Source organism: Megalobrama amblycephala, linkage group LG4, assembly GCF_018812025.1.
Source record: "Megalobrama amblycephala isolate DHTTF-2021 linkage group LG4, ASM1881202v1, whole genome shotgun sequence".
NCBI classification, from domain to species: domain Eukaryota; kingdom Metazoa; phylum Chordata; class Actinopteri; order Cypriniformes; family Xenocyprididae; genus Megalobrama; species Megalobrama amblycephala.
In genome coordinates, this window is record NC_063047.1 from 11,022,680 (window position 1) to 11,047,290 (window position 24,611).

The window sequence follows — 24,611 nt, forward strand, 5'->3', positions numbered from 1 at the left end:
TGTCCCTCCATAGACAACCTATGCAAATGAATTGACACTTTAAAAAAAGATAGAGGTCATAACTAATCCATATGTATTGAATAGTTGTCAATTTTTTTTTATTTTTTTTTTTTGAAGAGACACAATCTCTTTATATGACACAGACTGAATTTAGACTTTTATTCACATGTACATTTCATCAACTTGCATCAGTTAAATGGAAACTCAAGCATGTTCGCTTGACACGTGAGTACCAACGAGGTTCATTCTCGTGTTAGGCAGCACTTTTGAGCTTCTGGAAGAGGTTTGTTCTCCTGCTTAGGTTGAGCGTCTGTTCATGTTCACTGATCAATGATTATATGTGAGAAAAGACTGAATTAAACCTGTTCATATAAAGCAATTGAGTCTCTTGGATGTCATGACTTGATTTGTGGATGTCATGACTTTTTAAGATGCAGGATATCTCCTTTATAATGTTCTGGCTTTTTAAAACTTTTTATTTTACAATACAATTAAATGGTTAGTTCACCCAAAAATGAAAATAATGTAATTTATTACTTACCCTCATGCTGTTCCACACCCATAAGACCTTCGTTAATCTTCGGGACGCAAATTAAGATATTTTATTTCTTAGATATTTCTTTGGGACGCAAATTAAGAATTCCGATGGCTCCGTGAGGCCTTCATAGCCAGCAATGACATTTCCTCTCTCAAGATCCATAAAGGTACTAAAAACATATTTAAATCGGTTCATGTGAGTACAGTGGTTCAATATTAATGTTATAAAGCGACAAGAATACTTTTGGTGCACCAAAAAATCTAAATAACCTATATAGTGATGGCCGATTTCAAAACACTGCTTCAGAAAGCTTCGGAGCATTATGAATCAGCGTGTCGAATCAGCGGTTTGGAGTGCCAAAGTCAGGTGATTTCAGCAGTTTGACCTGATGAGTTTGACAGGCGATTCGAATCATGATTCGATACGCTGATTCATTATGCGCTGAAGCTTCCTGAAGCAGTGTTTTCATATCGGCCATCACTATATAAGTAGTTTTTTTTTTTTTTTTTTACACCAAAAATATTCTCGTCGCTTTAATATTAATATTGAACCACTGTACTCACATGAACTGATTTAAATATGTTTTTAGTACATTAATGGATATTGAGAGAGAAAATGTCATTGCTGGCGATGGAGGCTTCATGGAGCTATCGGATTTCAACAAAAATATCTTAATTTGTGTTCCGAAGATTAACGAAGGTCTTACGGGTGTGGAATGGCATGAGGGTGAGTAATAAATGACATTATTTTCATTTTTGGGTGAACTAACCCTTTAATAATATTTGAAGATTATGATATCCCTATATTTTTATATTTTATTATCACTTCATCTTTAAATAAATTAAAAATAAATTAAAGAACACAACACACATTTGTGTTCACACTTTGTGTTCCACAACGAGGATTTTCTATGTAAACATGCACTAGACTAGATGTTTTTAAACGTTTCCCACCGCGTTTTAAATGCGCCATGACAAGTTAAAAGAAAAACTTATAAGCCTGCAGTGTTATTAAATCTTACGTCGTAACTCTAATAAATCCAACAATCGTTGGACCGCAAGTCATGTGCGCGCACGCTTAGGCGATCACAAGCGCTCTTGGCGGGAACTAGAGCTTGTAAACGACGCCAGATGATGATTCTCACGAAGACTCTATCAAGTGCGTAGTTACTGAAGCCAGTCAGCGTTTGTTTAGTTGCATTTGATGCTTTTAAAATAACTGCAGTTGTCAAAGACACTATATGTCTGTTTTTGCATTAAAACATAAACAGCGTCATGAGTGTTGAGAACAGGTTAGTAATTTTGTTGTCAGTGAAACCCATACGCAAATCTAAATGTAGGCCTACATACTAATTTTACTATGGGTATTTCATGTATGGCATAAACCTATAGAAAATCATATATAAACATACCGAACGTGTGCATACGTGTTTTGTTAATAAACTTATATAAACGAGACATGGTCTTAACTATGGGAATTGTATACATGGTATAAACTTATATCTTCTTATATACTGAGGATGTATATGCCTTACACTATAACATATATGAACACTACTCGAGATATAGGAACATAGGCTAGGTCGGCTATATGCATATAGGCCTATATTACATTTCTGTATGGGAATAGCATAAACTGTTTGTCCACTGAAAATGTTTACATTACTTCTGTACAGGATTATATAATTTATAATAATTGATTCAAATTATTTATAAATAAAAAGTTTAAAATATTAAAATATCTAGAGCATGTAAACACCTGAAGCACAACAATAAAATATAACACACTCAGGCGCTGAGGTTAGTATGTAAGAAATATATATATGTATGTATGTGTATATATATATATATATATATATATATATATATATATATATATATATATATATATTTTTTTTTTTTTTTTTTTTTCCTTTTCAGAGACTTGTTACATAAGGGCCAGGCTGTGGATAAAGTTCCAAACTGGGATGTAAACGTTGATGGATGCATCAAGATCTGATGAAACAAGGAAAGCAAGGGTAAGGTAGGCCTACTGTACAATGTATGCACTGTATGCACTACACATATGTACATGCGTTTGCATTTTGTTGGGTTAGTGTGCCCCAGTTAATATAAACTACTGTAGGCACCCTTGAACTCAGAGCTGGTGAAAAGTACATTAGCTTCAGAAGGTGTAAAAGCTGTCATAAGTCTGTGAACATCATGACGAAGATAATTTAGATCATTTTTTTAATCAAAATCATCATTACTTGTTGGTTGTACGTGCCTAGACATTGACACAATGCTACTTGGCTTGGCTTTGAAGTTTGAGCTGTAAATATGAGAGGTCAGTACATGCTGTGTGTGCCTGTTAGAGAGTCATTCTGAGGCATATCATGTGCTTAGCTTTGCCATTCCACTGCTGTTGTAAGCAGCTTCTAGTTATAATATCAGCCAGCTTAAGACTTTTTCAGCTTCATGGTTATCAAGTATTAGTCACATAAGTCATTTCTTACAGCATTTGCTTTGATTATATGTCTTGAACATCATTTGTTCATGATGCATTTCAGCAGTGAGTTCAGGAATGATCTGGAGTTAGATCCATTTTCAATATTGAATTCTGCTGTTTACCACGTAAAGAGTGCAGCTAATGGAGTTAAAGTGAGAGCGCCTGACTGGCTGTAAAGTGCATGTTTGTATAAAACCGCTTTGTTAGTGGTGTAAAGTATTTTAGTAAATGTAATTAGTTACTGTACTTAAGTATCTTTTCATCTACTTAGTAGTTTTACTGAGTATCAAAGATATGGGCAACTTTTACTCTCTGCTTAATTACATTTTTAAATAAGTAAATGTACTTTTTACTCCACTACATTTGTGATGAGTAATGCAATTACACATTACATTTTGCATGGCACCTAACTTTTTCTACAGCACTTTGTTTCTGCTATAATGAAGCGATATAAGGGCATTTAAGGTACTATATCTTGTGCGTTTTGCCTTTTCTCACCCAAACTTGGCAAAAAAGGCTACTTTACGTGAATGCGAGTGCATTAGCAGGTAGTTGTGAATCTCAGAGGTTTGATTAAAGATATGAGGACATATCTGGTGAAACCAGCACATCCAGTGTAAGTAGACTTTGACTATTTAATTTTACTTAACATTATTTTATTTATCCGCTATATTGACGAGACCTCTTTGAAGGATATTAGTTGTACTAATGGCCTTTTTTGCACTTGAGCTTAACTGAGACTTGAAAGATTGTAGATGTTTAAAAGGCTGTTGTGTCAACCTTGATTTAGAGCAATTTCGAGGTTTTCAGTTTTATTTTAATTTTAGAAAATAAACGAGATTGCTCTCCTCACAAATCAACTGTTTCTTATTTTCGCTGGCATGTCTCTCAGGTGTTGAGGACTAGTGCATCTTTAAGCCTAAATTCAGCACGAGTAAAATACTTAAGTACTGTTAAAATCAGATACTTTAAGACTATTACTCAAATCGTATTGGAATTGGTGACTTGTAACTTGTAATGGAGTCATTTTAACTGCAAGGTATCTGTACTTTGACTCAAGTTGGTTTTCAGGTACTCTTTACACCTCTGCGCTTTGTTAATTTACTTTTCCTATTTGCAGAACTTGAAGGCATTTGCATGTATCATTGTATGTTGTACAGTGATACATTTTTTTCTTAAAGGTGCCCTAGATTATGTTTTTAAAAGATGTAATATAAGTCTAAGGTGTCCCCTGAATGTGTCTGTGAAGTTTCAGATCAAAATACCCCATAGATTTTTTTTTCATTAGATTTTTAACTGCCTATTTTGGGGCATCATTATAAACGCGCCGATTTTATGCTGCGGCCCCTTTAAATCCCGTGGTCCACGCCCACAGAGCTCGCGCTTGCCTTGAACAGTGCCTTAACAAAGTTTACACAGCTAATATAACCCTCAAAATGGATCTTTACAAAGTGTTTGTCATGCATCCGGCATGCATGCGTCGGATTATGTGAGTATTGTATACTGTTATATTGTTTACATTTGATTTTGAATGAGTTTGATAGTGCTCCGTGGCTAACGGCTAATGCTACTCTGTTGGAGAGATTTATAAAGAATGAAGTTGTGTTTATGCATTATACAGACTGCAAGTGTTTAAAAATGAAAATAGCGACGGCTCTCTTGTCTCCGTGAATACAGTAATAACCGATGGTAACTTTAAACACATTTAACAGTACATTAGCAACATGCTAACGAAACATTTAGAAAGACAGTTTACAAATATCACTAAAAATATCATGTTATCATGGATCATGTCAGATATTATTGCTCCATCTGCCATTTTTCGCTATTGTTCTTGCTTGCTTACCTAGTCTGATGATTTGGTTGTGCAGATCCAGACGTTAATACTGGCTGCCCTTGTCTAATGCCTTTTATAATGTTGGAAACGTGGGCTGGCATATGCAAATATTGGGGGTGTACACCCCGACTGTTACGTAACAGTCTGTGTTATGTTGAGATTCGCCTGTTCTTCGGAGGTCTTTTAAACAAATTAGATTTATATAAAAAGGAGGAAACAATGGAGACTCACTGTATGTCATTTCCATGTACTGAACTCTTGTTATTTAACAATGCCAAGATAAATTAAATTTTTCATTCGAGGGCACCTTTAATAACAGTTCATAATTTGTACACTAAAGTTAGTTCCCATATCTGATAACAAATGAGATTTCCTGTTCACTAGCTTGGAACACTTTTCCATTTACTTGAATAATCAAAAAAAAAAAAAAAAAAAAAAAAAAATCAATCTGTTGCAAGAGCGCCCTCTGCTGGTACAGACTTTACTAAACATCCTATAAATGGCATCACAGTGGACAGTGTTTGTTACTTTCTTGTTTTCTACTGGTTAATATAAGTCTATAAGAAAGTATTCAAATTCTGAGGTAGCAAACATGCAGAATTCCAATTCTAATTTTAATTTAACAAAAATGAGCTGGAATTAAAAAACACAGAACTGAAATGTGTCATTTTTATCTAGAAAGCAAATGATCTTCAAGACAAACTTTGAATAAGATGTCTTGACATGTTTGAAATGTCTTTTGTAAGAAGTTTTATGTAATTTGTACTTCATTTATCGATACTACCTTTTATATTTTATAATTGTATGGACCAGAGCAGAAGAACACTTTCACAGTTCATGCCATTGCCTGTTGAATTTCTTTGAATTGTAATGCAGGAAATTACACTTCCTCTAATGCCTTTTTCATGTGGGGTGATGCCATTTCAATTTAAATTCCAACTTATACATTGAAAAAGAGAATTCTTTAATTCTAAATTGTACCCAACCCTGTATGTGACACTTTGTTTTTTAGTGGACTGTCTGAATATTTGCAATATAACATAAAAACAATCCATCATTGCTGGGTTTCAAAATTGGGGCCTGATTCAGTAAGGATGGTAAAAAAAAAAAAAGACTGACATGGTTAGTCGTTCATCACTTGAATGTTTGCCAGTGACTATTTCCACAATGTGACATAAATGATGTGAGAAATGATTTCTATTCCTGGCCCTTCCTCTGAAGACCATATTGCAGCTTTGATGCTGTATAGTTGTAGTACTCTCTCTTTTACAGTATATTATGAATATTGTGTTTTCATGCTCATAATTGCAACTTCATATCTCGCAGTTGTGACTTTATTTCTCACATTTGTGATATATCTCATAACTGCAACAAAGGGGTCTCCAAAAAGGCAGGAGACTGCTAACTGCAGACCAAGCTACTGTTCACTACATTAATGGAAACAAATGTTTACATGTTTGTTAGCCTTCAGTATTGTGCTTTAATACAGTTTAGTAGGCTGGTGGCTAGTCTTCTGCTCAGATATATTCACCATGTAACGAGTTTCTTAGTAAACCAAGTGTAGGCTCTTTGATTTACATGATCAAACATGTCATTAGTATACAAGACACAGCTTACCAGTGTGGTGGGCAGAAATGTGTCACTGCAGAATAAAAATTCCCTTTGCATGACAATGAACTACTAACATTTAGTATTTTGCACTTCCTCACTACCAAGTTGAAAATGCTGCAGCACCTTTTAGCATGTACAGTTGATCATTGGCTGCATTGGCTTATTTTGAATAAGTACTTTCTTTGCAACCACTAAAAAAATGATGTTCTATATAATATAAATTTGCATAGTCAGTGTAATCCATACATACTATATTCGCCATGTTGTTATTATCATGTGACCTACTTCACTGCCATTCACAAATCCTCTCCCATGGGCTCATGGGATATGTACACTTCAGAATCTCGTCAGAAGTACTCAGTCATCCGGGTACTTTTTTGCCTACTCTTTTATGAGTACTGTGAATTCGGACAAACTACTGTTGTCACATACTGTTTTTCACCTACTATATAGTAGTAAGTATCCGATTTTGGATGCAGCCATTTATTGACTTGCTTTGCTTTTTAAATTGCAACAACAGAGCCCCCTGTTGGTACAGAGTGCATTCTTCACTGCAGAGACAAAATGCTTTAGAGTCAGAAAAGCACCAAAACAACACAGTGGCTTCATTAGCTTTAGGTTTCTCTCTCTTTATTTTAAATATCATTCTTTCAAACCTATAGTGTTCTGTTAAATTGGCACAATTATAAACTTTTAAGTTTACTTTCTCTTTTATCCATGCTGCTGTTTTTTATGCACACAACCCTCAACAACATGGTTTGCATTTCCTTTCCATAGTAATTAATGTTGTTTAGATTGCCTTCGAATCAATTTAAATTTCAAATCATTGTGTAGTTTGCGATGCAGAAGGCTAAAGATATGTGTGTGCAAGCTTTTTTTTGTTAATTTTGATTCACAGCTTTTAAATGAAATGGTTAATGTAAAATAATGCTCCATTTTATTTTGATGTTTAGATGGATTAGTGTAATACTATGATTTTTTTGTTTATAATAATATTTGTATTAATTATTATTTTTTAATTATTGACATATTTATTAAAAGAAAGTCGCATCAAAATCTATTATTTGTTTATGCATTGTTTTTTTGTGCTTAAATTCAAAAATAATTACAAAAATAATATACAGTAAGTAAGTTTTTATTTGTAACTGCTATTTGGTGTGTATTATTACATTCATCTTAAATTAAAATGAGTTATGTGATTTCTAAAAATGCCTTGTTCACATTTTTGATTGGGCGTGACTGAAAGTGGTCATATCTGAGTGTGTAAGTTGTTTTCTTTGTAATCTGTCCATCCATTTTCACCAATTTTACCAATATGGGCTGATTTGCGGACTTTTTGTGAGCATAAAAAGTTGGTCATCGTTGCATTAACAGGCTATTTTTTCCCGCTTTTGGACCATATCAATTTAGAAAAGTTAAGTGCATTACACATTATTTATTCTTATGTTTTTGTAATATTTCTGTTTTATTTTTGTACTGTTGTATTATTAGGATTGTTTTCTCTTCCAAACCTTTTTATGAAGTCCCTGACGTAAATTGTAATACATAATGTTTTTGGTACTGTACATCTTCCACTGGATGGCAGTAAGTAAAATCAGTGCATGTGTTTGAGACACCACAGACCTTGTCCTGTAGGCCGCTGCGACCTTTAGTTCTTGGAACTAAAGTTGTGGAAAGTCTAATGACTGCAATCAAAACTACTCAAACCTGAAGTATGAACAACAACACGAGCTGCCTGAGAAACAGCCGACGTTGCCAGCGGTGTTATAGGCTGTGCTCCTTGACTGCGCAATAAATATGAAAACTCTGACCTGTGCTTTTGTGCGGCGGTGGCAAATTTAGCTACATTGGGCTTCTCTTAAATGGAGCGGGGAAAAATAACTGGAACACAATGAGGGAAAAGAAGTTTGTCAGACTTCATTAAGTATCAAGGGAACATCGCTGAAACTGGCAACGCAAAGCGCACCGGGCCCGTGTGCCATTAATCACGTCTGACAAGGAACCGGAGCAGGGGGCGTAGGGAGGGAGCGCAGTACGCGGGTGCCGCTGCCAGCGGCTCTGTTTATGATTACTGCGAGGGGTCCTGACTAAGCTAGCAGCCCGAAGAGGAGCAGAGCAGAAACCCAAGATCAGGAAAAAGTCAAAGCCAAGGAGCTCTCATCCAGCATTACTCCTCCTCCCTTTCAAAATGACACAGCCACCAATATGATTAGACCAGAGCGCCGACTATCCTCCAAACAATTACTAAGCATCGGAGCGGAGTTGAAAAATTGAATGGCGTAGAAAAACGGTGAGATATTGCCTTTCAAAGCAAAGTCATCAGTATATAAAGGTTCGCTCTACTTTAATTTGCTATTGTGCAGGCTTGTATAAGGGGGAGGGGTAGAGACGGGGAAAAAAGCTTGCTGACTGCAGCTTCATCTGTGTTCTCCGTTTTGTAAGCTCTCGCAGCAAGACCGTGTCTTTCCTCCTTTCCTTGGTCTGCCACCCCAGATGCAGAAAATAAATGGGAGTGAGAGAGGAGGAGAAAAGAGGGCCTGTGACTGGTGGAGATGGAGGCCTGTGTTAAGTGCTGTGCTTGAAAGCACGTCTGGCCTCATTAGATGTCAGTTGTAACAATACTGAACTGGCAGCAAGGACTGCTGTGAGTCTCACAACCATAAATCACACTCTGACAGCTCACTGACAGGGCTGGGAACCGGCACACATGCAAACACTGACTTCTCTCTCTTTCTCTCAGCCGCACATTCTCCTTTTTCTCTGACGCACAACATCTTTCTCTCCTGTTCTTTTCTTTCTTTCTCGCACATAATCAGCGCACAAAATGAACACCGCAGACTCGAATCGTGCGGTGACTTTTTGTTTTGTTTTTCCTTAAATAAAAACATTGGGTTTTTGACACGCATGCATGTTCTTAATGTGCGTGTGAGTCCGGAGCAATAGGCAGCTCCCGCCACTGTCTGCCCGTGTCCATTAGGCTGACATGTGATGGTGTGTGTGTGACATCGCTGCTGAGGAAGGAAGCAAGAGAAACAAGGCCTGTGGGTCATTAATCACTACTCCCTCTGACACACACAAACAGAACTTGCTTCTAGGGCCTCCTCACGCACACACACATACACAGCTGTCCTACTCTCAGCACTTCAGAAACATTGACTTCTCCACCCAGCCTTCCCACCCGTGCCCTCCATTAACTCCCTCCCATCCTGCCTGTTTTCTCTCCCTGAGCTTTTTCTTCTCGTCATTCTCCCTCTCTGACATGATTTATCTTCTCACAAACATATCGAGGGATATGTTCATCTAGATATCTCTTAGAGAGTTTGGGACCACTGGTTAACTCTCCCTTTTCTTCTCTAATTTTTCATGTCATCATTTATACTGATTGCTGGTAATTTAGCATGCTTAGGTTCTTCTTGCCATCATCTACTTATAGGTCTGACTGATAGAATCTGTTTAGTGTGTGTATTACTAGCCAGATTAATGAATGTTGTATAGTATATAGTATATTGTATATTGCTTATACTCTTTCTTCTGCATCAGTATGTTCAGTGTCTTCCATAGGGCTGTACTGCGCTATACGGTATTAAGATATACAAAGGTAGATTATGCGTGTTTGTGGCATGTGTGGTTTGAGGGAGAGGAACAGAGAGCAAAACATGATGATGGTGATGAAGGGAAGGAGAGATGCGCAGCCTCACATTCTGTCATGTTAAAGGTGCCCAAGAATGCTTTTTCACAAGATGTAATATAAGTCTAAGGTGTCTCCTGAATGTGTCTGTTAAGTTTCAGCTCAAAATACCCCATAGATTTTTTTTAATTAATTTTTTTAACTGCCTATTTTGGGGCATCATTAACTATACACTGATTTTTTCAGCGCACCGCCCCTCTAAATCGCGTGCTCCCTGCCACACGAGCTCTCGACTATATTACAGCGCATTTACAAAGTTCACACAGCTAATATAACCCTCAAATGGATCTTTACAAGATGTTCGTCATGCATGCTGTGTGCATACATCGAATCATGTGAGTAAAGTATTTATTTTGATGTTTACATTTGATTCTCTATGAGTTTGAGGCTGTGCTCCGTGTCTTACGGCTAATGCTACACTGTTGGAGAGATTTATAAAGAATGAAGTTGTGTTTATGAATTATACAGACTGCAAGTGTTTAAAAAATGAAAATAGCGACGGCTCTTGTCTCCGTGAATACAATAAGAAACGATGGTAACTTTAACTTAATTTAACAGTACATTAGCAACATGCTAACAAAACATTTAGATTTAGAACAATTTACAAATATCACTAAAAATATCATGTTATCATGGATCATGTTTTTCGCTATTGTTCTTGCTTGCTTACCTTGTCTGTGCACAGATCCAGACGTTAATACTGCCTTTCCTTGTCTAATGCTCGAACGTGGGCTGGCATATATGCAAATATTGGGGGCGTACATATTAATGATCCCGACTGTTACGTAACAGTCCATGTACTGAACTCTTGTTATTCAACTATGCCAAGATAAATTCAATTTTTGATTCTAGGGCACCTTTAAGAGAAGTTCACAGCTGTTAGCCATTTTAATGTAAAGGGAGTGGAAGTGAATAAGAGAAAAGAGAGGTCATAAGGAGACCATGCAGCCTAAAAAACTGAAATAATTACAAGGTGAAAATAAAAACAGCCGGTAGTTGTTAAAAGTTAAGTTTCCTGCTGCTCAAGATTTGTAGTGGGTGTTTTTACAAATAATTGGGGCTTTCTATTGAGTATACACATTTTTTCTTGCATTAATGTCTGTATGCTGAGAATTAATTAAAACCATTTACATTTCTTCATTAAGCATTGAGAATCAGAGATCAGAACAGGCTGGGCTCAAACCTGAATCACCCACAACAGCACCATAGCCATATGTCCTAACCACTACATCAGGATTCTGACCCAACAGATATAACTCTAAACCATTGGCTTGAATGGTATGTTTAAGGTATATTGGCTCCATATTGATTATTGTCCTGTATACTTTTATTTTTTGGCATGTTAATGGAAATTGGATACATATAAAAATGTTTATAAAATTATTTAATATTAGACAATTAATTGTGCATGCTCATTCCCTCTATTTTTACATTTAGATCATACCTTTGCTGTCATCTAATGCTCACTGAAATATTAAATATAGCACTGTAATGTAATCTTTAGGAAATATAAATATATTAATTTATCCAAATATCCATACTCTACATTGTAATGTTTTATGCCTAATTTAACTTTATCATTTAATTACTTAATTTGACTTTTTTTTTAATTTATTTTTTTATGTATTTAGACAAATTAGCATAGACTTCTCATATCAGCCCTTTGTCGGTTAATGGCTGGTTAATTAAAATAATTTTCAGCTTATTTGTGCCAACATTTTTGAAAATGTTTAATTTTCAGTGCATCCCTATTATGTTAAGATATTTACATGTAATTTTCAGAGTATTCTAAAAAATATTGAGTAATGATGCAGTGGTCAGTTGGATGTGGGACAAAAGAAGATGATACAACACTAGTAGGTTAGTGGAAAGCTAATTTTCCTCTCACATGTGGTTTAAAAAAACTGTAACCACTGAGTCTAAAGACGACCTCCCACTCCCAGCACAGACAAATTGTTAGCCTGTCTGCTTTCCTGATGAATAGCTTGCAGACCAATTGGTTTCCAATACTGTCAATGAGACAATGGCTAATGAATGTGTGCTCTGTGCCATTATGCCATAGAAATCTTAACCAGTAGCAGTGAGTTTGCCTGAGCTATGAGTGTATGAGTATGTGTGTGCATGTTGTAACCACCACTCTTTAAGGTCAGCAAAGTAAAATAGTCAGGTGTCAGCACTTTAGCTCCTGCCAGGAGGAAAATCAGTCACTTCTAAGGTCAGCTGTCTGACACACACACGCACACACACACACACACACACACACACACACACACACAGGTTTCCATTAGGCTTGCTGCGATAGTTGGTGTTAGTCGTTTTGATTTTTTATAGTAATAAAATTTCATTTAGTTCAGTTAGAAAACAGACACTACAAATAAAAACTGTATCTGCTCAAGGCAGTGTGAGCTGAACAAGAGTCGCAGCACAGACCAACAGCAGGAGTCAGATTTCATTTATCACAAGAGTGAGGAGCTGACTGACAAGATGATGGCGGAAGATTGCTAAACGTAAAAGATAAGCGAAATATAAAAGCGTCTAGTTGGCAATATTTAAGATTTAAACCCAATGCTAATAGGGAAACTGCTAAGGGTTAGTTGTGTTTTTCTAGTTGTGTTTTTCATTAATAATAATAATAATAAACCCACCATTCTAGCAATTGCCGCCCCCGAATTGGTGCTAATTCGAAAGTAAAATGCACATGGCCGCACAGGCATTCATAACAATGCTTGTCAACTGGCGCAGAGTGCGTGAAGCTCAACTTGAATGAAGAAAAAACTGACCATGAACTGGTTATGAATGCCTGTGCAGCCGTACGGGAGCAAAAGAAGGAAAAACTCAAACGTCACTCCACCTGGTGATACAAGTATTACCGGTGTTGTCACACGTCCATTAACCAGTGGGAAAATGTCCTCACCGTCACATCCCTGGTTTCCATGTTTCATGGGGACTTTCCATAGACATAATTATTTTTATACTATACAAACTGTATACCCCCTAATCCTACCCCTAAAAACAACCCTCACAGAAAACTTTCTGCATTTTTACATTTTCAAAACATCATTCTGTAATGTTTAGAATCTCTTTTCCCCACAACGCAGGGTTTACCAGGACAACACACACTCAAAGTCTCTAACAAACAGTGTTAAAGGGTTAGTTTACCCAAAAATGAAAATTCTGTCATTAATTACTCACCCTCATGTCGTTCCAAACCTGTAAGACTTTTGTTCATCTTTGGAACACAAATGAAGATGTTTTTGATGAAATCTGAGAGCTTTCTGTCCCTCCATTGACTGCTATGCAACTGACACTTTGACGCTTCAAAGAGTTCATAAAGGGATCGTAAAACTAATCCATATGAATTGAGTGGTTTAGTCCAGATTTTCTGAAGAGACGGATGCTTTATATGATGATCAGTTTGAATTTAGGCTTTTATTCCAAGTAGGGGTGTCACGATTCTCCAAATCCTCGATTCAATTACATTTTCGATTCTAAGGTCACGGTTCGATTCGATTCTCGATTTTTACATATATTTTTTTTAAAGCACAGGTTGCTATGCCATTTTTCAGATTAGACTTTTATGCAATATAATATCTGATATCTAATATCTAATATCCAGTAATCTGTAGTCAAGGCAACTAAATGTGCGCTGCTCAGACCTTTAATAACTTTCTCTTTTACATTATTGTACATGGAGGGAATCACCGTAGCTGTGAGATGCGTTCTACTTGGGATTTCGTAGCGTGGTTCTAGCACGCTAATTAAATGCCTAAAACCGGCGTTTTCCACCACCGAATAAGGTCGCATGTCTGCGGCTTTGAACACTCCTAACGCACGCGTAATTGCATTTGCATGAATTGAGTTGCTTGGAAGTTTAATTCCAAATGAAGATGGAAGAGTAGTTTGTGTAGTTGTTGGTTTAACAGATAAATCTATGTTTTTGTGGTGCCTGGAGAGATGCCCTGCCATGTTAGTCGTGCTGCCAGTGAGAGAATATGGTACATGCACATAGCATAGCTTGCAAACTCAAACTGTTGTTTTTTTTGTTGACAACGTGAACGTTGTCAACATAACTCACTGGAAATCCAAAATACTTTCACACCAGCGACTTCAGTGAAAGAGGAGGGGGTTCGAGCTCTGTCGGTGGGTCTCCTGCATCTGCAGTTGCCATGCTATCTTTTGAGTGGCTGTTAGAGGAGGTTGACTCGCAGCACTTCAACACGTGTTTTTCTCCGCTTGGCAAGCAACCGGACGTGACGTGGGGGCGTGGCAACATCGACGATTCCATTTTTTAATTCGAAGTTTGAGATTGTGACTTAATTTTGGTCGATTTGGATTTGACACCCTTAATTCCAAGTGTTTTGGGGGTATACGATAGGGTTTGGTAAAAAAATATACCAAAATGTAATGTATTAATGTAAAATCCTGACCTTGGCCGTTGGTCTTCTGTGCACGGCCATGTGACGTACGCGTTCGTGACACTGTTATTACAGCAGTTCACTCTGACACACCCAGAACACAGCACACAGGTACTAAGAAAAACGCAACATGAAATACAATCTATGAGTTTGTTGCAACAGGAAGTTATCACATTCATTGTGACTGTCATCTGACAAACGGAGTTCCGGTCTGGACACATTCAACTCAGTGAAAAAAGAACACGGGTACTTTTTTGGGGATTTCTAGGCATTTTATTTCATGTTGTGTATTTATTAATCTTGATTTCTCACAACTTGTGTGCTTTTTCTGGAAAGTCGGAGTGAACTGTGGCGCTAATAGAGTCTCGTGCACAGAAGCCAAAAGGCTATGAATACATTAAAATTAAGTAATACATTAAATTTCAGTTTGTTTTTCACCAAACCCTGTCGTATACCCCCAGAACATGTGCCATACAAGACACGTGTTGCATGGGATCATTGTGTGATACTGTTGCATCTTTTTAAAACTTGATGCGAATAAGAAATAATGGCATACTGCTTTAGAACAAAACCCGAATTTTCATTTTAGGGTGAACTATCCCTTTAAGGTGTTCCATATGATTTGACTACATCAAAACAATACAGAGATCCCTTTAGCGCTGACAGGATCTGCTTTTCTTCTTACGCTAATGACTGTTACTTCACTGCAAGTCTGTTGTATACTATAATTATTACCACGGTTATTTATGCCATAAATCATGCTTGGTATTTGTTCAAGCGCCGCAAGTTTGGCCAAAAACATCTAATGAGCATTTTTGTGAGGTGAAGCCATGCAGCCTTGTTGTTTAAACTCATTAAACCTCTAAAAAGTGCCGAAGATAAAACTGCTGTTGTGTTGACTTGTGTGCTTTCTCTTGTCTCTCTCCCACTCTCTCTCTGTAACATCCTGTGACGTTCTATCGCTCTGCCACACTACACGTCCTTCCACTACCTAACACCTACCCCCACCCACCCACTCATCTCACCTCACGGTGGCCTCACGCACCAGCACTGCCATTAATCAGTGGCCAGGATCATGTCTGCCAGTTAGACTAAACAAGAGCATTTGTGAGGATTTGCTCTCCCTCATTAATCATCTTGACAGTTTGAAAAACACATTTCCCCTTTAATGACTGTATTTGGATAATCAGGTCTGTTCCCCTCCCTGCCAGCTTCTCTCTCTCGCTCTCGTTCTTTCTTGCTCTCTCCTGCCTTCGGTTTTTCCTCTCCCCAAAATGGCATTGAGAACAGCTGGGTTAGCTTACCGCCAAGACAGAGAGGGCAAGGAGACCGAGTGGTTACCATCACCCCTGCTAAAAGGGAGGGGGGCGTTGAGTCAGTAAAAATAATCACATTGCTCTGGAAAACTTTTGCTCTTACTTAAGAAACCCCTGCCGCTTCTCATAACATTAACTTGGCTGTTCTGTGGTGTACGCTCACTACCACACACACACACACGTACACACATTGACGGTCCATAAAATATCCTGACAGAGGCGGAAGGAAAATCTGGTGACTTGAGGCCTTGGGTAAAAGTTTCAGAGCCGTGTGGTATGTACAGGGTTGTCACATTATGAAGAAAAATGGAAGGGTGTTGACAAGAGCGCTTTTATCTCTGTATATTTCATTAAACAAGACCTGACAGATGTCTATACCTTTGTGTGCCCTTCGGTTTTGAATGCAAGGACACTTATTTAACCTTTAATAGTAGTACTATGTTTGTATGTGCAGAGTAAAAAAGAGTCTGTTGTACAACTTTATCTGAACATCCCTGATTCTTTTCTGCCCAGAGCGTGTCAGGCGGCAGCTTAATGCATGGTGTTTAATGGATTAGTTGACCTTTGGGTTTAACACATCGTTGTGTCATGGTCGCACCTAACATTGCCCATTGGAAGTTTATAAATGATGTCATATAGTCCACTTAAACCTGGACTGCACATGACAGCAGTATTTAAACATTGTGACAATGTTATGCCAAGCTTGAGGCTGAGGGCAGCAGGTAAAATAAACAGTTACAAAGCTCTCCATATTCCACACGTCCTCATAGTGATGTTCACAAATGACATGCTAGTCATTTTATTAAAGCACATTATTCTGGATTAATGTGGTCAGTTTGAATTATATGCTGATTATATACACTATTTATATATATACTGACACTGAAGTGCACACAAAGCACAGTATGAACATAATGTGTAATTATGATATCTAATGAATCAAAGTAATTACATAATAGAAACTGAAAACATTCCCCAGCAGATGTCACTGCATCATGCTGCAGAATATATTATAGAGGCCTTTAGAAATTTTATGACAATTTTAATTCTTAATAGGACGAATTCCTAGTTATATAACGGTTCAGATTCATATAAAAGATCTATAAAAGATTTTCTAAGTTAAGAAATGGCTTGTTATTCTCATTCTCACTTTATTGGAAAGAAATTTGGATATATCAATATGTTTGGTCTTTTATTTTCTCAGACATGAAAAACTTAAATGTGTATATCTGCCACTTTGTGTAAGATTTATTTTGAAGAAACATGCATCAAATTGATCAAAAGTGACAGTAAACACTTTCGAAGAAATTTCTTTTCAAATAAATGCTGTTCTTTTGAACTTTCTATTCATCAAAGAATCCGGAAAATAATGTCACATTGTCCACAAAAATAAGCAGCACAACTGTTTTCTATATTGAAAATAAGGATTATTTCTTGAGCACCAAATCAGCATATTAGAATGATTATAATTATTATCGTTGACAATGAAGAAATTGTATGAATATTCAAGTAGAAAATGTAGTATTGTAAATTGTAATAATAGTTCACAATATTACTCTTTTTACTGTATTTTTGATCAAATAAATGCAGCCTTGGTGAGCATAAGAAAATCTTAAATACGTATTATAGAGGAAACACATTATAGAGGAAGCATGAGGTAGCAGAAACATTTTCCTAAGCAGAGCAGGAAAAGGTGCTGTCACTCCGGGCATGACTCGGAATCAATCTTAACCCCACCATTCCGGTGCCAAGGCACGATTTTTCATGCGCACAATGTTCGTGACATCGGTGCCGCGCTCCCCCAGTGCGTTTGCAAATGGAATCCAGCTGTAGTGGTGGAATTCGTTATTAGTGGTTAGCCATAATTGCAACACACTCATTTGCCTGCGTTGTCAGGCTGTCGTCACACATGCACACGGTTTTGCTAGACAAATGGGAATGGCTAAGAGATCACTGGGCAGAGGTGCGCACCGCCACAATTTTTGTTGTTGTTGCTGGCCGATGGAGTGGTATTTTGTGATGTGGTTGATGTGATTAAGAGTCCCGTGGAAAGTCCTCAATGGATTTTTTTAGTCATGGAGCAGAAGCAGTTGTGTGATTGATTGCTTTATGAGCTCGAGGAGTGTGAGTGTGTGTGAGAAAGAGAGCGGTCTGGTCTGTATCACCGTGACAAACAGTCATCAGAGTACTCATGCGGTAATTAACAGAGTGTAATGTATATGGAAGTTTGTGAAGGGAGAGAGAGAGTCTACATTAGGCTAACATAATCAAAGAGACAACAAGAAAGTAACAGGAGAGAAGCCAGGGGAGAAAGAGGGTGTAGGTGAAGAGAGACAAGAGACAAGATCTAAACAGAGAGAGACAGCCCAAGAAAAAGAGTGGGTGAGGGAGGGGTGATCTAACTCTCTCCCTCTCTCATTCTTTTTCAGGTTGGGGCTGTCAGGCTCGTGAGTTGCTGTGGACTTGGCGGCTAATTGAGGAGCAGCTCCACACCCTGTCGTCATTAATCACTAGGGCTGCCGGGCTGCCTGCCCGGGACACTGCTGTGATGGGCTGCAGCTCTCTCCCTTTCTCACACACACTCTTTCTCTCCTCAGTAGTTGACTGGACACATTGGGAAGGAGGGGGGGTCTTGCCCCCCAACCTCCATTCTAAGCCCAGTGGGACAGCAGAGAAAGGGAGAAAGAGATCAATCAAACAGGTGTAGCCCTGCTGAGAAGACACTGGTCAGGGACTAAATTAACTCCACACCCCCACCCACACATCCATCCAGCTCCCCTCCCCTCCACAAGCAGGCGACAGAAACAGAGTGACTGCATATTGACTCAGCTGGAGCCCGGGAGACGAGGGAGAGAAAGATAGATGGCAGGGAGAGATTGATGAGGAGAAAGACTGAGAAAAGGATAGAGCAGGAATGTGATGAACGAGTGGGAAAGGAGTGATGGCAGGATTAATCTCTCACCTTCGGACAAAACGTAAAATGTCCTCCCCTCCGTTTAACCTTGCTGTACTGGCTTTAACTAATATTTGATCTCTTTTTTCTCATTCTTCATCAAAACCCTGCGTATTTACATGCCCAGAACATTTTGTGTATTCTCATTTGTTCAAAATAAAACAAATTGCTGACTAAATTCAATGATTTCTTTTTGTTCATTGCAGTTGCATTTCTTTACCAGTAGGGGCAACGTTATCCATGTCATGAAGTTTTTAATTCTCTTGGGCTGTGCCCAAATACTCCGTAACTCCATTAAATAACTTCCTCTCTGAGTCTCACAGGAAGTCATTCAAGACCATTTCTAAAATAGGCTCTTGGCGCTGAACCTTACTTTTAACTCCGAACATCTCTTTATGTCAACAAAATGCAATACTTCAGTTTAGATGCTCTCTGCTGCAGTTTATGCATCATTCTGTGCTGTGAATACATCATTCTGGTAGACTGTTTACTATTAGTAGGCCTATGTTTTGTCTTACTAAAATTTAGAGTTGGGTATTAGGAACTAAGAAACGTTTACCGCAATTGTTTATTCTCATCTCAGCTCTTCCTCCTCTAGTCTTGACCTCCTGGTTTCCCATAAGAGGAACCTTATGCTGTGTCCTTGCTGGATTGCCAGAGTTAACAGAGGCAGTGGAGTGATCTATTCATTTAATGGCCCTGTCAAGTGACACCTGTGCTGCGTCCTCTCCTGTCTGAAGTGCTAATGAACTGAGAATCTGTGTGTGTACGTGTAAATGTGTGTGCGTTTGGCTCATCCTAGCGCTTAACGGCATCTCGACTCATTCTGTTTCAGGAAAATGGGTCTGAGGAAGAGTTGTACACTCTGGCCGCTTATGTATGAGACATTAATCCTAACTTAGCCACGCAATCACATCAACAATATTGAATCTTGACCCTCTTTGTAGCACAGCATTAAGCAAGACTTTCTAAACCATAGGACACAACACACTCAGGTCAAACAATGGGGACTGCACTCCTGGGGGTCATGTCAAGCATTTGATAAATATTTCTCTATTAACAGCCTCCCATTGTCATCTTTTGCCCTTTGTGTAGCAAGGCAATCCATCAGAGTGCACTGGGAGTGAGTGCATGGCTCCCATGGGTTATTACCAGGCTATCATTGAGCTGTATTTAAGACCCAATACTCCCTTGTGCTGAGGCAGCTCTTTACACAATGCTGCAGAGGCACAAACAAGCAGCAGTGACTAACACTGCACTTTCACATTAAGAGCAGAACAGTAAACAGACAGAGGACCTTATTTTGTGTTAATAGCTTAAACTAATAGGGAACAAAGCTGTCAGTAGTGTAGAAAGCTAAAGTCAAAGATTTAGTTGCTCAAGTTAAGGCGCAATGCTTTTTTTTTTTTTTTAAGAATGTTCAAATGTGCTTCTATGAAAGGTCTAATTATATTATAAAAAAATTTTTGTTTGTGTTTCTGTTACGAAAATGGTCAGTGTGTACAATTCTTCAAAGTGTGACTGTTATCTAACTTTTGCTCAAAATTACATATGGGAAAGCGAGCATGTTATTAACAGTGTAAGAAACGTACATGAAAGAGAAGCGAGGGACATCAACACATCTATAAATGTAATCAAGTATCATTTATTACACAAAATAAGACTTTGTTAAATGGATAGCGCTGCCATCACAACATAGTACTCTTATTTGAATTCTTTTCCCCTTTTCCACTTCCATCCCCAACTTGCAGAGTCAGCTACAATAGAAAATATATCACATCTTTCCATTTTATTCTTTGAACTGTACAAGTACAAAATAATCGCCAAATCATAAGGAACAAAGTAGCTGTTGACCAAGTCATGCTCATCCGTTCTCCAATAAAGAGACCGAGTTGCACAGATCTAATGCACAAAAGAAAGTGACGTTAAAAGAAAGATTTTGTGTCTGAGAGACAATATGTCAGTCCGTTGTTGCAAACATTGCATTATTACAAAGTGTATGATAGGAGCAACCACATTCTTACTGTGAAAATACTGCTCCTTTCTGAAAATAATGACTGAAGTTTGGCAGTAAATGTTGCTTAGAAACAAAAAGTCAAGCGCTCAAGTGAAAAATAAATACACACTTTTGGTAAATTGAAAAAAAAGAAAAAGAAAAATTGATCAGATAAAATAAATTGAGTTCTGCATTCTCATTAGCTCTCCACCTAAAGTTCATAAGGGTTCCCTAATAACCTAATGGAAATTTGGAGTGACCATTAATTAAACAACAGTCATCCAAAGCATTTTATTCCTCATTGTGAATATAACTATCCCGTGCTTTTTGCTTCATTCTTTTTAGGGGAATCCTGCATGTTCCTGTGCTTTCCAGCAAGCTCATGCCAATATCTTTACACTGTCCTTAGACTTTTTATCACTGGTACCCAAGAGCAGAAGCTGAGCCCAGTCTCTGGCTGTATAGAGCATAGGGAGAATAGTAGGGCGCTGTGGCTGGGAGTGAGTGCATAGGAAGGGATGGAGCTCCTGGCAAGTGTGCCTTTCCGTAGGGGTGATACCGTGCCAAACCTAGCCCTGGTGATCCACGCAGGGAGAGGGAACTGGGAAGGGCTCCTGGGCTGTTAGGAGGAGGCAGGTGGAGGTGGCAGGAAGCAGCAGAGGAGACAGATGAAGGGTAGCCAGAGAGCAGCTTCCCATCCACACCTGGCAGAGCCGTGTGCGTACGCAAATGGGCCAAGAGTTCCTCTGAGGTGGCGAAGCGTTTGTCACACGGGCCACCCACTGAGACCCAGTTACAGGCATGAGGGAGTGTTTCATTGGGCAGCATGAAACCGTAAGTATACAGAGGATGGGACAGAGACGAGGTGGCGCTAGAGGACAGAGAACTGGGGTGGAGGGAGTGGAGGTGATGGGTGGGATACATTAGAGGGAAGCCAGACTTTAGGGCAGATGACGGATCGTGAACGCAGGAAGAACAGTTGCTGCCCCCAAGATGGGGTGCATTGGGGTAGGTGAGGCAGTATGGGTCCCTGCACAAACCCTGCATGAAAGAGGGAGGCGAGGCCCCTGTGAGAGGACTGGAACTGGGGTGCTTTCCTGGAACACCCATCCCAGAGCCAACTAAACTAGATTTAGAGGGATCCAACCCAGGCACAAACTGAGAAGGATAGCCGGCATAGGCCCCGACAATAGAGCCGTGGTAGCCCATGGTGGAGGACGGGAGGGGAAAAACAGAGTGGCCCGGTTTGAAGGGAGACACGGGAGCGATGTGGCCCGCACCCAGGCTGGGCTGAGAGGGTTGGGGGTCAGCCTTATTATCAGGCTGAGGACTGCTAGAGGAACTGGCACTGCTGGAGTTCGCACTAGCACGTGCATGACTGGAGTTGGCGATCTGTGCAATGTCCAGACTTGATTTACTGTGGTCCGAATCTTTTTTCCCATTGCGATCGCCGCCATTGCTGCTGCTGTCGTTCCCTGTGTCTGAACCTGCAGCTTTGGAGTCCATGTGGGTGGATTGTAGATGTGCTGTTTTCTGTGACAGAGGAGACTGAGACTGCCGGTGTGTATGTGACTGTCCTGATGTCTGCTGAGAAGGTGAGCTGGCCTGTGGAGAGGGGGCATGCGGAGGTAAAGAGGGGCATGTCACAGCTGCAGAACCGCTATTTGGCACTCTGAACCCCGCTTTATCTGCTGAGCTGTTCATCCCAGCTCCATCCTTCCGGCATTCTGATCCAGTTTTAGAGTAAGGCTTAAAGCTGGACTTGTCATCTAGGTTCTGATGCTCCCCAGGCTTCAGGCTGGAGCTGGAAGAGCGTCCGTCCTTGTCTCCATGGCTGCTGGAGGAGAGGGATCCCAGTTTAGAGGAGGGAGGAGGATCTGGTTTTCCGATCTGTGAGCAGGTCTGGGCCAGCAATGCTAGGGGACTCTTTTTAGCATCCAGCTATAAGGGCAAAAAATACCATTTAAGTTAACTTTAATTTTCTTCTCATGAACAGACAGAAAATACCAATTCTACAGAACGTCTGCAATGATTGTAATATTTTGAGAAGGAATGTGACCAATGTTGCAATCATTCTGTTTATATTTAGATTAGGTTCGAAAGTATGACATCATCATAAAATGCTTCCATGGCAAACTTATACATTTTAAAAGGTGGATATGTTTGTTATACCTTTTGTTATCACCCCATAAACACAAAGTACATTGTGCGGTGTTTTAAGACGTTATATATAAAAATAAAAAAAACTGCACAATGTAGTTTATGAATATCGAGTTCTTAATGTTTGCTTACAAAAATGTTAGATAAGCTTGTAGATAAACAGTGGAATATAAAGTACGGTAAAACCTCACGTCAGTACCGATTAGGAAATGTGAAGCCATAAAATGCGTCTTCATAGAGAAACACGGCCTTATCCAGATCCGGACTAACGTTTCAAATAGGCGCTGAATAGCATTCGGATCCTTTCAGTGAATTCCGAAATAAATCATTAAAGCGAGGCGCGCCAGATACAAAATAATGCTGAGAAACGATAAATCACGTTACAAATGCAAACAAGTCATGTCGATGAAATGAAACTAACAACATTTTTGCTTAATAGAAACCCACAAACTCGGACAAGAACACATGTAATTTAATATAAGTAAAATTATATATAAATGCAATTAGAAACAAGTAAGAAACGTTTGCATTAGAAGGGAGTTACTCGTACCTCGATGCTCACTGGTGCGGAGCTGAGCGGCTGGAGATACTCCGGGTGAAGTATATGACTTGTGTGAGCGGTCAACATTTTGAGAATCCTTATAGGCAGCCTTTTTTCCTGACGCGCGGGATCACGGTACGGCAGTGAGGCGATCGAGACGGTCTGTGGTCTTAAACAGGTGGGCGAACTATCGTTGTTAATGTAACGACTTTTAAGGGTCTGCTGGTTCCGTGAACTGACTGCAAATCCAGGAGGCAGTTCGCTCATCTGGATCGGGGCGGATCAGAGACCTGTCGAGGGCAGCGACGGGGCGGGTGTCCTTCAGTTTTCATTTAGAGATATCCAGTGTCTTCAAAAAAGAGCCAAACGACATTATATCCTCTTCTGCTGACAGTTAAATATCCCGTTGAAACATCAGTTCGGTCTGTAGTCCAGAGAAAGAGAGCTGTAATAGTCTCTATGAAGAACGTACACTCCGTCTCCACATCGTTCCGTCACCGAATCAGTGCTGCCTTAAACCCCAAAATGCTCGCGAGTCCTTTACGCGCAAACGACGACTTAGGAAATAAGAGAAGTCTTGTATACTTGTACAATTAAAAGAAAGAAACTACACAGAAGAACTACTGGTAAATATCGTGTCAAATAACGGCATTCCGTTGGTCCGTGTGCGCTCCGGTGTGTGCACTACACCCTCCGTAAGCATATACACTCTGCTCGTACTGAAGATCTGAGAGAGAACTTCAAAGCGCTCAGCCGCTGTCCAATCGCCTGCGTCTGCATTAGTAATAAGTGGGTAGGCACAACAGAGGCGGGGATTGTCCTCCTCTCTCCTCTGACTCGCTCCGGACCCGCTGGCCAAGTGCTTGATCGTTGTATGTCAAAACATGCAGAGACTGTGGCATGCCATTTTACCATTTATTTAATTTGTATCTAATTTTGACACAAGTAGGGTTTTGTTTGTAATTTTTTAATCACTAGTAATCTAGTATTGACTAGTATCTCCGGAAGCCCATTTTGTGTTTACTTTTTTATTGCAATAGTAAACTTTCATTAGATTTCACCTTACACT

The 24,611-nt window shown here is 39.2% G+C and overlaps 1 protein-coding gene and 1 long non-coding RNA gene across 2 annotated transcripts; one reads left to right on the plus strand and one right to left on the minus strand.

Annotated features, from left to right (window-relative positions):
* The first annotated feature begins 1,435 nt into the window (after nucleotides 1–1,435).
* Nucleotides 1,436–19,023, plus strand: LOC125266639. The gene is made up of 3 exons (XR_007184521.1): nucleotides 1,436–1,829; nucleotides 2,458–2,555; nucleotides 18,322–19,023. It is a non-coding gene; the product is annotated as an uncharacterized LOC125266639 (long non-coding RNA).
* Nucleotides 19,024–20,470: 1,447 nt separating this feature from the next.
* Nucleotides 20,471–24,274, minus strand: znf703 (zinc finger protein 703). The gene is made up of 2 exons (XM_048187486.1): nucleotides 23,552–24,274; nucleotides 20,471–22,782 (listed from the first exon to the last, which is right to left on the minus strand). The coding sequence occupies exons 1-2, from the start codon at nucleotides 23,807–23,809 to the stop codon at nucleotides 21,259–21,261; spliced, it is 1,782 nt and encodes a 593-aa protein (XP_048043443.1). The 5' UTR covers nucleotides 23,810–24,274; the 3' UTR covers nucleotides 20,471–21,258.
* Nucleotides 24,275–24,611: the final 337 nt, after the last annotated feature.

What these genes read in the sequence shown, in the direction of transcription:
- znf703 (XM_048187486.1), bottom strand. Translation starts at nt 23,809, where the DNA reads ATGAGCGAACTGCCTCCTGGATTTGCAGTCAGTTCACGGAACCAGCAG. An exon ending in CCGCACCAGTGAGCATCGAG is followed by an intron (nt 22,783 to 23,551) that starts GTACGAGTAACT and finishes TTGCCCTTATAG; the next exon opens with CTGGATGCTAAAAAGAGTCC.